The sequence below is a fragment of the Tachyglossus aculeatus genome, chromosome 19, assembly GCF_015852505.1.
Source record: "Tachyglossus aculeatus isolate mTacAcu1 chromosome 19, mTacAcu1.pri, whole genome shotgun sequence".
Taxonomy (NCBI): domain Eukaryota; kingdom Metazoa; phylum Chordata; class Mammalia; order Monotremata; family Tachyglossidae; genus Tachyglossus; species Tachyglossus aculeatus.
Window position 1 is genome coordinate 3341835 of NC_052084.1, and position 16446 is coordinate 3358280.

Sequence of the window (16446 nt, forward strand, 5' to 3'; positions counted from 1 at the left end):
GATCTCCGCGAGGGCGGGAACAACCCCCGGCAGCCAATGGGGCCCCGGGCGGGCTTAAAGAATGACAGGGACCGAGGGAGGGGCGGGGCCTACGGTCAGGGACACGCCCCCTCCGGCCGACAGCCAATCATGGATCGGGAACAACCCCCGGCAGCCAATCACGGCTACGGACCGACATCCGCGGGGGCGGGAACAACCCCCGGCAGCCAATGGGGCCCCGGGAGGGCTTAAAGAATGACAGGGACCGAGGAAGGGGCGGGGGCCTACGGTCCAGGACACGCCCACTTCGGCAGACAGCCAATCACGGCTAGGAACCCACCTCCGCGAGGGCGGGAACAACCCCCGGCAGCCAATGGGGCCCCGGGCGGACTTAAAGAATGACAGGGACCGAGGGAGGGGCGGGGCCTACGGTCAGGGACACGCCCCCTCCGGCCGACAGCCAATCACGGCTCGGGAACCACGCCAGACAGCCAATCACGGCCCGGGACCGACCTCTGCGTGGGCGGGAACAACCCCCGGCAGCCAATGGGGCCCCGGGCGGGCTTAAAGAATGACAGGGACCGAGGGAGGGGCGGGGCCTACGATCCTGGACCCGCCCCCTCCGGCCGACAGCCAATCACGGCTCGGGTACCACCCCCGGCAGCCAATGGGACGCCGGGCGGGCTTAAAGATCGACAGGGACCAAGGGAGGGGCGGGGCCTACGGTCCTCGACACGCCCCCTCCGGCAGACAGCCAATCACAGTTCGGGAACTCCCCCAGGTAGCCAATGGGACTCCGGGCCCCCTTCGTCCGACAGCCAATCACAGGCCGGAACCGGTCCCCGCGGGGGCGGGAACAACCTCCGTCAGCCAATGGGCTTAAAGGTCGTCCGGGACGGTGCCAAACCAACAGGCGAATACGTGTATTGAGCGCTCGCTCTCTGCACAGCACTGGACTAAGCGCCCAGTAAAGTAAAATTCATTCATTTGTACATATTTATTACTCTATTAATTTATTTATTATACTTGTACCTATCTATTCTATTTATTTTGTTTTGTTAATATGTTTGGTTTTTGTTGTCTGTCTCCCCCTTGTAGACTGTGAGCCCACTGTTGGGTAGGGGCCGTCTCTAGATGTTGCCAACTTGGACTTCCCAAGCGCTTAGCCCAGTGCTCTGCACACAGTAAGCGCTCAATAAATGCGATCGATTGATTCTTCAATCGTATTTATTGAGCGCTTACTGTGTGCAGAGCACTGGGCTAGGCGCCCAGTAGAGTAAAATTCATTCACTCTTCAATCGCATTTACTGAGCGCTGACTGTGTGCAGAGCACTGGACTAAGCGCCCAGTAGAATACAATTCATTCATTCTTCAATCGCATTTACTGAGCTCTTACTGTGTGTAGAGCACTGGACTAAGCTCTCAGTAGAGTACAATTCATTCATTCTTCAATCGCATTTATTGAGCGCTTACTGTGTGCAGAGCACTGGACTGAACGCCCAGTAGAGTACAATTCATTCATTCTTCAATCGCATTTACTGAGCTCTTACTGTGTGTAGAGCACTGGACTAAGCTCCCAGTAGAGTACAATTCATTCATTCTTCAATCGCATTAACTGAGCTCTTACTGTGTGTAGAGCACTGGACTAAGCTCCCAGTAGAGTGCAATTCATTCATTCTTCAATCGCATTTATTGAGCGCTTACTGTGTGCAGAGCACTGGACTAAACGCCCAGTAGAGTACAATTCATTCATTCTTCAATCGCATTTACTGAGCTCTTACTGTGTGCAGAGCACTGGACTGAACGCCCAGTAGAGTACAATTCATTCATTCTTCAATCGCATTAACTGAGCTCTTACTGTGTGTAGAGCACTGGACTAAGCTCCCAGTAGAGTGCAATTCATTCATTCTTCAATCGCATTTATTGAGCGCTTACTGTGTGCAGAGCACTGGACTAAGCTCCCAGTAGAGTACAATTCATTCATTCTTCAATCGCATTAACTGAGCTCTTACTGTGTGTAGAGCACTGGACTAAGCTCCAAGTAGAGTACAATTCATTCATTCTTCAATCACATTTATTGAGCGCTGACTGTGTGCAGAGCACTGGACTAAACGCCCAGTAGAGTACAATTCATTCATTCTTCAATCGCATTTACTGAGCTCTTACTGTGTGCAGAGCACTAAACGCCCAGTAGAGTACAATTCATTCATTCTTCAATCGCATTTACTAAGCTCTTACTGTGTGTAGAGCACTGGACTAAGCTCCCAGTAGAGTGCAATTCATTCATTCTTCAATCGCATTTATTGAGCGCTTACTGTGTGCAGAGCACTGGACTGAACGCCCAGTAGAGTACAATTATTCATTCTTCAATCGCATTTACTGAGCTCTTACTGTGTGTAGAGCACTGGACTAAGCTCCCAGTAGAGTACAATTCATTCATTCTTCAATCGCATTTATTGAGCGCTTACTGTGTGCAGAGCACTGGACTAAGCTCCCAGTAGAGTACAATTCATTCATTCTTCAATCGCATTTACTGAGCGCTGACTGTGCAGAGCACTGGACTAAGCGCCCAGTAGAGTACAATTCATTCTTCAATCGCATTTATTGAGCACTGACTGTGTGCAGAGCACTGGACTAAGCGCCCAGTAGAGCACAATTCATTCATTCTTCAATCGTATTTATTGAGCGCTTACTGTGTGCAGAGCACTGGACTAGGCGCCCAGTAGAGTACAATTCATTCATTCTTCAATCGCATTTATTGAGCGCTGACTGTGTGCAGAGCACTGGACTAAGCGCCCAGTAGAGTACAGTTCATTCATTCTTCAATCGCATTTACTGAGCTCTTACTGTGTGTAGAGCACTGGACTAGGCTCCCAGTAGAGTGCAATTCATTCATTCTTCAATCGCATTTATTGAGCGCTGACTGTGTGCAGAGCACTGGACTAAGCTCCCAGTAGAGTACAATTCATTCATTCTTCAATCGCATTTATTGAGCACTTACTGTGTGTAGAGCACTGGGCTAAGCGCCCAGTAGAGTGAAATTCATTCACTCTTCAATCGTATTTATTGAGCGCTGACTGTGTGGAGAGCACTGGACTAGGCACCCAGTAGAGTGAAATTCATTCACTCTTCAGTCGCATTTATTGAGCACTTACTGTGTGCAGAGCACTGGACTAAGCACCCAGTAGAATACAATTCATTCATTCCTCAATCGTATTTATTGAGCGTTTACTGTGTGCAGAGCACTGGACTAGGCGCCCAGTAGAGTGAAATTCATTCACTCTTCAGTCGCATTTATTGAATGCTGACTGTGTGCAGAGCACTGGACTAAGCGCCCAATCAATCAATCGTATTTATTGAGCGCTTACTGTGTACAGAGCACTGTACTAAGCGCTTGGGAAGTACAAGTTGGCAACATATAGAGACGGTCCCTACCCAACAGTGGGCTCACAGTCTAAAAGATCTTAAAAGATCTAAAAGAGTGAAGATTCACTCTTCAATTGCATTTATTGAGCGCTTACTGTGTGCAGAGCACTGGACTAAGCGCCCAATCAATCAATTGTATTTATTGAGCGCTTACTGTGCGCAGAGCACTGTACTAAGCACTTGGGAAGTACAAGTTGGCAACATATAGAGACATAACTGAGGCCCAGAGAAGTGAAGTGACTTGCCCCAAGTCACACAGCTGACAGTTGGCGGAGCTGGGATTCGAACCCATGACCTCTGACTCCAAAGCCCGGGCTGTTTCCACTGAGCCACGCTGCTTCTTGTTGTGTGCTTCCTACTTCTGTTGTATGGTATTCTCCCCCGTGCTTAGTAATAATAATAATAATAATAATAATAATAATAATAATAATAATAATATTGAGCGCTTACTATGCGTCAAGCACTGTTCTAAGCGCTGGGAGAGGTTCAAGCTAATCAGGTTGGACGTGGTCCCTGTCCCACATGGGGGCTCACGGTCTTCGTCCCTGTTTTGAGGAGGAGGTGGCTGAGGCACGGGGAAGTGACTTACCCAAGGTCACGCAGCAGATAAGTGATGGAGCTGCGATTGGAACCCACGTCCTTCTGCTTCTCAGTAGAGTGGCCTGCACATAGTAAGTACTCAATAAATGCCACTGTTTGAAAAAAAAATCAAGGGTCGCACCCATTTCTATGACTATCCTGAGGAAGCTTAGTGGAGAGAGCCCAGGCTTGGGAGTCAGTCAATCAATCAATCAATCAATCAATCGTATTTATTGAGCACTTACTGTGTGCAGAGCACTGTACTAAGCGCTTGGGAAGTCCAAGTTGGCAACATATAGAGACGGTCCCTACCCACCAGTGGGCTCACAGTCTAAAAGGGGGAGACAGAGAACGAAACCAAACATACTAACAAAATAAAATAAATAGAATAGATATGTACAAGTAAAATAAATAAATAGAGTAATAAATATGTACAAACCTATATACAGGTATATACCGGGAGTCAGAGGTCGTGGGTTCTAATTCCGGCTCCGCCACCTGTCAGCTGTGTGACTTTGGGCATATCACTTAACTTCTCCGTGCCTCATCATCATCATCAATCGTATTTATTGAGCGCTTACTATGTGCAGAGCACTGTACGAAGCGCTTGGGAAGTACAAATTGGCAACGTATAGAGACAGTCCCTACCCAACAGTGGGCTCACAGTCTAAAAGGGGGAGACAGAGAACAAAACCAAACATGCTAACAAAATAAAATAAATAGAATAGATATGTACAAGTAAAATAAATAAATAGAGTAATAAATATGTACAAACATATATACATATATGCAGGTATATACGGGGAGTCAGAGGTCGTGGGTTCTAAATCCGGCTCCGCCACCTCTCAGCTGTGTGACTTTGGGCAAATCACGTAACTTCTCCGTGCCTCAGTTACCTCATCTGTAAAATGGGGATTAAGACGGTGAGCCCCAGGTGCGACAACCTGATAACTTTGTATCTACCCACAGTGTTCGGCACATAGAAAGCGCTTAACAAATATCATCACTATCAGGGAAGCAGCGCGGCTCGGTGGAAACAGCACAGGCTTGGGAGTCGGAGGTCACGGGTTCTAATCCCGCTTCCGTAACTTGTCGGCTGTGTGACTTTGGACAAGTCACTTAACTTTTCTTCGCCTCAGTTACCTCATCTGGAAAATGGGGATGAAGACGGTGAGCCCCACGTGGGACAACCTGATTACCTTGTATCTCCTCCAGTGCTTAAAACAGTGCTTGGCACCTAGTAAGCACTTAATGCCGTCATTATTATTATTATTATCAGGAGAGCCAAAGCTGAGGACACAGTGTGTTTTGCTGTAACTTGTTTTCCTATATATTGTTTTCTTCCAGAGGAAGAAGATGGAACTGGGAATCTGGGGTAGAAAAAACCCACTAATGAACCTCACGACGTATTTCTATACTAGTAAACATCAAAATGTAACTTGACGGAGTTTAAGAAACGGAGTATTGGACTAGACTGTTATTTCCCAAACTGAGAGATTATTTTGCTGAACTACTCGCTTCCCTGGTTAATGTTTGGCAGGCATTTTTGCAGGGTTTGCAAACACTGCTGAAACTCTGATTTTCACCTGGGGTCCAGGCCATTGGCTGTTAGGGTCACTCCCATTTTTTTTTCTTTCCAAAAGAGGAAAATTGGTTTTGGGCTACGAACCGAAATGTTCTGGACACGACCTGCTTAAAAAGTTCACCGGATGAGTCCCTGTCTCGTTTTATTTTTAATTAAGAATCAAAATGGCCTAATGGATAGAGCCCGGGCCCGGGAGTCGGAAAGATTTGGGTTCTAATCCAGGCTCTGCCACTTGTCTGCTGTGTGACCTTGGGCCAGTCGCTTCACTTCTCTGGGCCTCAGTTCCCTCACCTGTAAAATGGGGATTAAGACTGCGAGCCCTGTATGGGACAGGGACCCGATTAGCCTGTATCTACCCCTGTGCTTAGTACAGGGCTTGGGGTCTAGTAAGTGTTTAACAAGTAGCATTTAAAAAATAAAACTTGGCTGTTATCTTGATCAATATTAGCTCTTTTCCACAAGTCCGAGTTGTCAATAGGGAGTCTCCTCTGGCCACGTAAGCAAGTAAGTTTCTAGACTGTGAGCTGCTTGTGGGCAGCGTGGGAAGAGAAGCAGCGTGGCTCAGTGGAAAGAGCCCGGGCTTTGGAGTCGGAGGTCACGGGTTCAAATCCCGGCTCCTCCAATTGTCAGCTGGGTGACTTTGGGCAAGTCGCTTCACTTCTCTGGGCCTCATGTTGCTCATCTGTAAAATGGGGATTAAGACTGTGAGCCCCCCGTGGGACAACCTGATCACCTGCTATCCCCCCAGTGCTTAGAACGGTGCTTTGCACATAGTAAGCGCTTAACAAATATTATTGTGGGCAGGGAGGGTGCCTGTTGTTCTGTTGTACTCTCCCAAGCGCTTAGTACAGAGCTTTGCACACAGTAATTGCTCCATAAATACGGTTGAGTGAATGAATAGGTGCTCAATAATTACTATTGTTCCTAATTACTATTGATTGAGTGAGGGAGGCGGGGTGAGTAAATCTGGAATGTAATCATCTTCCCGCCCTACCCAGCTCACCGCATGATACTTCATCATCATCATCATCAATCGTATTTATTGAGCGCTTACTATGTGCAGAGCACTGTACTAAGCGCTTGGGAAGTACAAATTGGCAACATAGAGACAGTCCCTACCCAACAGTGGGCTCACAGTCTAAAAGGGGGAGACAGAGGACAAAACCAAACATACCAACAAAATAAAATAAATAGGATAGATATGTACAAGTAAAATAAATAAATAGAGTAATAAATATGTACAACCATATATACATATATACAGGTGCTGTGGGGAAGGGAAGGAGGTAAGATGGGGGGATGGAGAGGGGGACGAGGGGGAGAGGAAGGAAGGGGCTCAGTCTGGGAAGGCCTCCTGGAGGAGGTGAGCTCTTTAGAATTAAAGCTAAATCAATCAAGCGTATTTATTGAGCGCTTCCTGTGTGCAGAGCACTGTACTAAGCGCTTGGGAAATACAAGTTGGCAACATATAGAGACGGTCCCTACCCAACAGTGGGCTCACAGTCTAGTAGGGGGAGACAGAGAACAAAACCAAACATATTAACAAAATAAAATAAATAGAATAGATATGTTGTACTTCCCAAGCGCTTAGTACAGTGCTGTGCACACAGTAAGCGCTCAATAAATACGATTGATGATGATGATATGTACAAGTAAAATAAATAAATAGAGGAATAAATATGTACAAACATATATACATATATGCAGGTGCTGTGGGGAAGGGAAGGAGAGGGTGAAAAGTGGCTTTGGATCTGGGTGACACCATAGATTATGGGAAGAAAAATCTTTCAAGCAGAAGTAAAAATATGAATTAAGTGCTTACTGTGTTCCAGGTTCATGGGGGAAAATGTTACATGGATGAGAGGTGGACAGAGTGCTGACGATCCCAGAGTAGTATCTGGGAACTGACACCCAAGGGGAGATTCATTCATTTAATCATATTTATTGAGCGCTTACTGTGTGCAGAGCACTGTACTAAGCGAAATAAAACCTACCAAAGGTGAGAAGATGAGTTTGGCCCTAATTACGCAGAGAGGTAGGGCACTATAAGTGCTTTGTACAGTGCTCTGCACATAGTAAATGCCGCTGAGAAGCAGCGTGGCTCAGTGGAAAGAGCCCGGGCTTTGGAGTCAGAGGTCACGGGTTCAAATCCCACCTCCGCCAATTGCCAGCTGTGTGACTTTGGACGAGTCACTTCATCATCATCATCAATCGTATTTATTGAGCGCTTACTATGTGCAGAACACTGTACTAAGCGCTTGGGAAGTACAAATTGGCAACATATAGAGACAGTCCCTACCCAACTTCACTTCTCTGGGCCTCAGTTCCCTCATCTGGAAAATGGGGATGAAGACTGTGAGCCCCCCGTGGGGCAACCTCATCACCTTGTGACCTCCCCAGTGCTTAGAACAGTGCTTTGCACAGAGTATCATCATCATCATCATCAATCGTATTTATTGAGCGCTTACTGTGTGCAGAGCACTGTACTAAGCGCTTGGGAAGTACAATTTGGCAACAAATAGAGACAGTCCCTACCCAACAGTGGGCTCACAGTCTAAAAAAGACATAGTAAGCGCTTAATAAATGCTATCATTACTATTATTATTATTATTGTTATTATAAGCTCGTTATGGGCAGGGAACATGTCTACCAAGCGCTTAGTACAGTGCTCGTCACACAATAAGTGCTCAATAAATACAGTTGATTGATCGATTAGCTGTTAGAGGGTTTCAGGCCCCTCAAGGCAGGGAACATGTCTACCAAGCGCTTAGTACAGTGCTCATCACACAGTAAGGGCTCAATAAATACCGTTGATTGATCGATTAGAGGTTAGAGGGTTTCAGGCCCCTCAAGGCAGGGAACATGTCTAACCAAGCGCTTAGTACAGTGCTCGTCACACAGTAAGTGTTCAATAAATACCATTGATTGATCGATTAGAGGTTAGAGGGTTTCAAGCCCCTCAAGGCAGGGAACATGTCTAACCAAGCGCTTAGTACAGTGCTCGTCACGCAGTAAGTGTTCAATAAATACGATTGATTGATCGATTAGAGGTTAGAGGGTTTCAAGCCCCTCAAGGCAGGGAACATGTCTAACCAAGCGCTTAGTACAGTGCTCGTCACACAGTAAGTGTTCAATAAATACGATTGATTGATCGATTAGAGGTTAGAGGGTTTCAAGCCCCTCAAGGCAGGGAACATGTCTAACCAAGCGCTTAGTACAGTGCTAGTCACACAGTAAGTGTTCAATAAATACGATTGATTGATCGATTAGAGGTTAGAGGGTTTCAGGCCCCTCAAGGCTGAAGCCAACAGTCATCATCATCATCATCATCATCAATCGTATTTATTGAGTGCTTACTGTGTGCAGAGCACTGTACTAAGCGCTTGGGAAGTCCAAGTTGGCAACATCTAGAGACGGTCCCTACCCAACAGTGGGCTCATTGAACCTGGGTTTGACTTCCAAGAGAAACAAAATGGGCAGGGAAGGTGTCTGTTTATTTTTATATCATACTCCCCCAAAGGCTTAGCACAGTGCTTGTCACACAGTAAGCGCTCAATAAGTCCGATTGAATGAATGAAAATTACCCAAATAGGAATTATACTCACTTAAAAAAAAAAGATCTCATTTCCAAATAGCTCCCATTGAAGCTTAGTACAGTGCTTGTCACACAGTAAGCGCTCAATAAGTCCGACTGAATGAATGAAAATTACCCAAATAGGAATTATACTCACTTAAAAAAAAAAAAAGATCTCATTTCCAAATAGCTCCCATTGAGGCTTAGTACAGTGCTTGTCACACAGTAAGCGCTCAATAAGTCCGATTGAATGAATGAAAATTACCCAAATAGGAATTATACTCACTTAAAAAAAAAAAAAGATCTCATTTCCTAATAGCTCCCATTGAGGCTTAGTACAGTGCTTGTCACACAGTAAGCGCTCAATAAGTCCGATTGAATGAATGAAAATTACCCAAATAGGAATTATGCTCACTTAAAAAAAAAAAAAAGATCTCATTTCCTAATAGCTCCCATTGAGGCTTAGTACAGTGCTTGTCACACAGTAAGCGCTCAATAAGTCCGATTGAATGAATGAAAATTACCCAAATAGGAATTGTACTCACTTAAAAAAAAAAAAGATCTCATTTCCAAATAACTCCCATTGAGGCTTAGTACAGTGCTTGTCACACAGTAAGCGCTCAATAAGTCCGATTGAATGAATGAAAATTACCCAAATAGGAATTATACTCACTTAAAAAAAAAAGATCTCATTTCCAAATAGCTCCCATTGAGGCTTAGTACAGTGCTTGTCACACAGTAAGCGCTCAATAAGTCCGACTGAATGAATGAAAATTACCCAAATAGGAATTGTACTCACTTAAAAAAAAAAAAGATCTCATTTCCAAATAACTCCCATTGAGGCTTAGTACAGTGCTTGTCACACAGTAAGCGCTCAATAAGTCCGATTGAATGAATGAAAATTACCCAAATAGGAATTATACTCACTTAAAAAAAAAAGATCTCATTTCCAAATAGCTCCCATTGAGGCTTAGTACAGTGCTTGTCACACAGTAAGCGCTCAATAAGTCCGACTGAATGAATGAAAATTACCCAAATAGGAATTGTACTCACTTAAAAAAAAAAAAGATCTCATTTCCAAATAACTCCCATTGAGGCTTAGTACAGTGCTTGTCACACAGTAAGCGCTCAATAAGTCCGATTGAATGAATGAAAATTACCCAAATAGGAATTATACTCACTTAAAAAAAAAAAGGATCTCATTTCCAAATAGCTCCCATTGAATAGTTACAACTTGGCCGACCAAGAATGAAACTCAGAAAAAACCCGACGGGAAGTCAAAGCGGATAGGCTGCAGAAATGGCAGAAATTCCCACAAGTTGGGAAGCTGGGCATTTCCCAGGTTGTGTCAAGTCTTCCGTGTTTGTGGTTTGGAAGGAGATAAGCCCCGTCGGACGGACTATTTGGTTTTAAGGACATCATTGCTCAACTGAACCGCCGACTTCCTCTGAACAAGGGTCAGGGTGCTAGAAGACTAAGTAAAAAAGCAGTTTTCTGAGGAGTGTGTGCCTGGAGGTGAGTGTTTGTGTGTTTGTGTCTGTGTGAGTGAGAGAGAGAGAGAGAAAAAGAGGCAGAGCAGACAGGAATATTAAGAAAAATACTTCTGCGATTATGCCCTCAACGGACACTCACAAGAAAAAAGTAGCTATCATTGGGGGCGGTTTGGTAAGAAACTTGAAATCTATTTGGCTACGTTATTGTGATTTTTTTTTTTTTTGCTTTTCATTTGTAAAATGTCTCTATTACTATGTGCTATCGATAGAACCAGTGGGAGATACGTTTACAATTTGGTGTAGCGTTCAACTAACGGATAGTTGATTTTTTTGATCCTTTTGTTTTTGATAGTTACCGCCCTTATAATCAAATTTTTTTTTTCCGTTCACAATCCTCGTTCAGACTTATGTGGTAGCGGTGAAAGTGTTTAAAAATGCAACCGAATAGAAGCGACCCTTCAAGTTATGGTCATTCATTAGCAGCGGGGCTCGGTGGAAAGAGCCCGGGCTTTGGAGTCAGAGATCATGGGTTCAAATTGTCAGCTGTGTGACCTTGGGGAAGTCACTTCACTTCTCTGGGCTTCAGTTCCCTCATCTGTAAAATGGGGATTAATCAATCAATCGATCAATCGTATTTATTGAGCGCTTACTATGTGCAGAGCACTGTACTAAGCGCTTGGGAAGTACAAATTGGCAACATATAGAGACAGTCCCTACCCAATGGTGGGCTCACAGTCTAAAAGATTAAGACTGTGAACCCCCCATGGGATAACCTGATCACCTTGTAACCTCCCCAGCACTTAGCGCAGTGCTTTGCACATAGTAAGCGCTTAAGAAATGCCATCATTGTTATTATAATTTATTGAGCACTTACTGGGAGCAAAGCACTGTACTAGGCGCTTGAGAGAGGACACTATGATTTTGTTCAGTGGAAACCGGGTGGGTTTGATAAGGTCGCTTGCGGTTTGAAGTGAGTGACTAGGAGATAAAGTAGCATGTATTTGGCTAATTAATAATAATAATAATGATGATGATGGCATTTGTTAATTGCTTACTGTGTGCAAAGCACTGTTCTAAGCTCTGGGGAGGTTACAAGGTGATCAGGTTGTCCCACATGGGACTCACAGTCTTAATCCCCATTTTACAGATGAGGGAATTGAGGCACAGAGAAATGAAGTGACTTGCCCAAAGTCACACAGTTGACAATTGGCGGAGCCGGGATTTGAACCCGTGCCCTCTGACTCCAAAGCTCTTGCGCTTTCCACTGAGCCAAGCTGCTTCTCTGATTATTATATATTTGAGGGTTTCAGATTTTGGAGATTTCCTGGCAGGCGAGTTAACACCTCTGAACTGAAGAAGGGGAAGGAACATGGCAAAGTGGATAGAGCCCGGGCCCGAGAGTAGGAAGGTCATGGGTTCTAATTCCGGCTCTGCCTCTTGTCTGCTGGATAGCGTTGGGCAAGTCACTCCACTTCTCTATGCCTCAGTTCCCTCATCTGTAAAATGGGGATTGAGACAGTAAGCCCCATGTGGGACAGGGACTGTGTCCAACCTGATTTGGTTGAATCTAGCCCAGCACTTAGTGCAGTGCCTGGCATATAGTAAGCACTTAACAAATACCATTATTATTATTATTATTATGAAAGAAAACATACAGGCAAATAAATTAATAGTATTTACTGGGTTAGTAGCAGCCTGGCTCGGTGGAAAGAGCCCGGGCTTTGGAGTCAGAGGTCATGGGTTCAAATCCCTGCTGCACCAACTGTCAGCTGTGTGACTTTGGGCAAGTCACAACTTCTCTGTGCCTCAGTTCCCTCATCTGTAATGGGTAGGGACTGTCTCTATATGTTGCCAACTTGTACTTCCCAAGCGCTTAGTACAGCGCTCTGCACACAGTAAGCGCTCAGTAAATACGATTGATTAATTGATTGATTGATTGATTAAGACTGTGAGCCCCCCGGGGGCAACCTGATCACCTTGTAACCTCCCCAGCGCTTAGAACAGTGCTTTGCACATGGTAAGCGCTTAATAAATGCCATCATTATTATTATTATTCTCTGTACCTCAGTTCCCTCATCTGCAAAATGGGGATTAAGATTGTGAGCCCCACGTGGGACAACCTGATCACCTTGTATCCCCCCAGCGCTTAGAACAGTGCTTTGCACATAGGAAGCGCTTAATAAATGCCATAATTATTATTATTACTAGGTGCAAAGCACTGTATTAAGCACTGGGGTAGATTCAGGATAATCAGGTCCCACTTGAAGCTCGCAGTCCAAGTAGGAGGGAGAACAGGTATTAATCACCATTATCATTAGTTGTAGTAGTAGTAGTAGTAGTAGTAGTAGTAGTAGTAGTAATAGTAGTACTGTGTGCAGAACAAGGGACAGAAGAGTTAGAAGTCAATTCTGTGTGTCAAACTCTGCTCCCTGTCCCCCATGGAGCTCACAGTCTAAGTAGGAGGGAGAACAGGGATTTAATAATAATAAGAAGAAGAATAAGAATAATAATGGCATTTATTAAGTGCTTACTATGTGCAAAGCACTGTTCTAAGCGCTGGGGAAGTTACAAGGTGATCAGGTTGGTCCCACGTGGGGCTCACAGTCTTAATCCCCATTTTCCAGAGGAGGTAAGTGAGGCCCAGAGAAGTGAAGTGACTTGCCCAAAGTCACCCAGCTGACAAGTGGCAGAGGCAGGATTTGAACCGATGACCTCTGATTTCAAAGCCCGGGCTCTTTCCTCTGAGCCACGCTACTTTCCTGAGGAACTATTAGGAACTAATAGGATTTAGTTTCTGTCTTACAGCTGAAGGAACTGAGGAACAGAGAAGTTAAATGACTCGCCCCAGGTCACATAAGCCAGCAGTTGGCGGAGCTGGAATTAGAACCCAGGTCCTCCGACTCCAAGGCCCTCGTTCTTTCCACTGGGGCCGCGCTGCTTCTCCCGAAGATACAACGCCGTTCTTAATGATGGCATTTGTTAAGCGCTTACTATGTGCAAAGCACTGTTCTAAGCGCTGGGGGGGATACAGTGTGATCAAGTTGTCCCACGTGGGGCTCACAGTCTTAATCCCCATTTTTCCAGATGAGGTAACTGAGGCTCAGAGAAGTTAAGTGACTTGCCCAAGGTCACACAGCAGACTTGTGGTGGAGCTGGGATTCGAACCCACGACCTCTGACTCCCAAGCCCGGGCTCTTTCCACTGAGCCACGCTGCTTCTCTGACTCAGTTCTTGACTCAGTTTCTTGTTTCTTGCCTGCCATTCCCCTGGTAGGGCTGCTAAGGTTTCGGGAGTGAAGTTGTTGTAATTTCCGAAGCAGGATATGCAGTATTCCCCGTGAGCCCCCTTAATGACGACCGTTTACCGCCGGTCATAATGCTAATGGAAAGAGCAATCAATCAATCAATCAATCGTATTTATTGAGCGCTTACCGAGCAAGGGCCTGAGAGTGGGAGGCCCTGGGTTCTAATCCTGCCCCTGCTGCGTAACCTTGGCCAACATCTCTGTGCCTCAGTGCTCCCATCTGTAAACTGGGGATTCAAAACCTGTTCTCCCTCCTGTTTAGACTGCGAGCCCCGTGTGGGACAGGGACCCGACCCGATTATCTTGTCTCCACCCCAGTGCTTAGTAGAGTGCTTAGCGCATAGCAAGCACTACCGCAATTATCGCTAAACGTCTGAAAGGAAATGGAACGCTTTTCTTGAAGTGCAGCCACTAGATTGCCAGCTCGTTGAGGGGAGGGATTGTGGTTACCACTCCAGGGGACTCTCCCAAGTGTGTAGTAAAGGGTTCCACACCCCAAAAGCGCTCAATAAGTACCACCGATTGCCCAAGTCCTCTGACTCCCGGTTCCCGCTAGATCACGCTAAAGAGAATAATATTGTAAAGAAAAATCTTTCCTCTCTAAATGGAAAAGAAAAGCTCTCAACACTAAGTAGCCATAATATTTACTGAGCACCCACTCTCCCAAGCACTCACTACAGTGCTCCGTACCCGGTAAGCGCTCAATAAATGCGATCGATCGATCATCCGCTAGGCCAGGCTGAGGAGAATATTGTAAAGCTCAATGTTTCCTCTATTAATGGGAAGGAAAATCTCTTAGCACTTAGTAGCGATAGTATTTATTGAGTATTTATTTCGTACTCTCCCAAGCGCTCAGTACAGTGCTCCGTCCCCAGTAAGCGCTCGGTAAATCCTATTGATTGATCGATCGATCCATTGGGTGTAATGCACTGTACTAAGCGCTTGGGCAAGTACAACACACAGACAGACACCTTCCTAGCCCGCGGGGAATTTACGGTTTTAAGGATGACATTAAAACCTTTTTAACTTCTGTCTTCGTAAAAGTCATGACACCAGTCGAGAAAGCCGCCGGCTGGGATGACAGGGCAGGAAGCCACATAAAAATATATTATTTCCGGAAATTAGAGGCAGATGCTCTAAGTTTTACCCTGGTAAGCAATTGGGCCCTCCAGGTGGCACGGATAAGTTCTCGATGAGAACGAACCCTAAAATCATTAGGCATCCATCCACTAATAATAATAATAATAATAATGATGGCATTTATTAAGGCTTACCACTGTTTTAAGCGCTGGGGAGGTTACAAGGTGATCAGGTTGTCCCACGGGGGGCTCACAGTCTTCATCCCCATTTTCCAGATGAGGTACTGAGGCACGGAGTAGTGAAGTGACTTGCCCAAAGTCACGCAGCTGGCAATTGGCGGAGCCGGGATTTGAACCCATGACCTCTGACTCCAAAGCCCGGGCTCTTTCCACTGAGCCACGCTGGAGATAATAAGATGATCTCTCAAGCAATTAGGAGTGGCTCTTAATTGATTTTCTCGTAATTGCCTCTGCACTTAGTTCAGTATTCTAAGGACCTAGTAAACGATGGTAATAATCAGAAGATTTCAGGAGGATCGTATATGGGAATGTGTCTATTTATTTTTGTATTATACTCCCCCGAATGCTTAGTACAGTGCTCTGCACTCAATAAATATGATCGAATGAATAGTAGGAAAGAGACTCAAAAGCTTTCTTAAAACAAAGAACCTCCCAAGGGTTATCAGTGTCAGAGAAAGAGATTAGATTAGTCTGACAGGATTTTTTCCCCCCCCCCAAAGCCATGTTGATTTTTATTCAGTGTCCCATAGTATTCCAAGGGCTGCCAGTTGATTATCTGGATGTTCGGATGATAAATCTGAGATTTCCAGGATTATCCTGTTCTCCTTCACCCCCAACCTTTTTTATGTTAGTTCCATTTTCCGGTTCCTGGTTTTTCGGCATTTTCCTCAGTCCTCCAAGAATGCTTAGAAATACGGTAATGTATCTCTGTGAGGGATCGGGTCTACCAATTCTATTTTTTTATGTTTTTTATAAGTGCTTATAATGCGCCAAGAACTGTTCTAATCAGGAGTTGTATTTTTAACTTCCCAAAGAGGCGAGTTGGAGGATGTGGACAGGACCTCTCTGTGCTCCTTCACTCCTAAGTTTCTGTCCACTGATAAACTTCGGGGGTTTATCTAATAGTAATAATAATTACAGGATCTGTTAAGCGCTTACTATGTGCCAAGAGCTGTTCTAAGTGCTGGGGTAGATACTAGGTAATCAGGTTGGACATAGTCCCTGTCCCTCACAGGGCTCCCAGCGTGACCTTGGGCAAGTCACTTCCCTTCTCTAGGCCTCAGTTTCCTCATCGGTAAAATGGGGATTGAGACTGTGAACCCCACGGGGGACAGGGATGATTAGCTTGTATCCACCCCGGTGCTCAGTAAGTGCCTGGCACATAGTAAGCGCTTAACAATTGCCATA

The 16446-nt window shown here is 45.2% G+C and overlaps 1 protein-coding gene across 2 annotated transcripts in view; it reads left to right on the forward strand.

Moving 5' to 3' along the window:
- The first annotated feature begins 10478 nt into the window (after positions 1 to 10478).
- The window catches only part of KMO (kynurenine 3-monooxygenase), a 28640-nt gene continuing 22672 nt past the window's right edge, over positions 10479 to 16446 (forward strand). Inside the window, exon 1 of one of the 2 annotated variants that reach the window (XM_038761457.1) lies at positions 10479 to 10808. In XM_038761457.1, coding sequence (XP_038617385.1) covers positions 10755 to 10808 — 54 coding nt within the window. In that variant the 5' untranslated portion in view covers positions 10479 to 10754. The remainder of the gene's footprint in view (positions 10809 to 16446) is intronic. The other variant, XM_038761456.1, reaches the window with a different exon arrangement.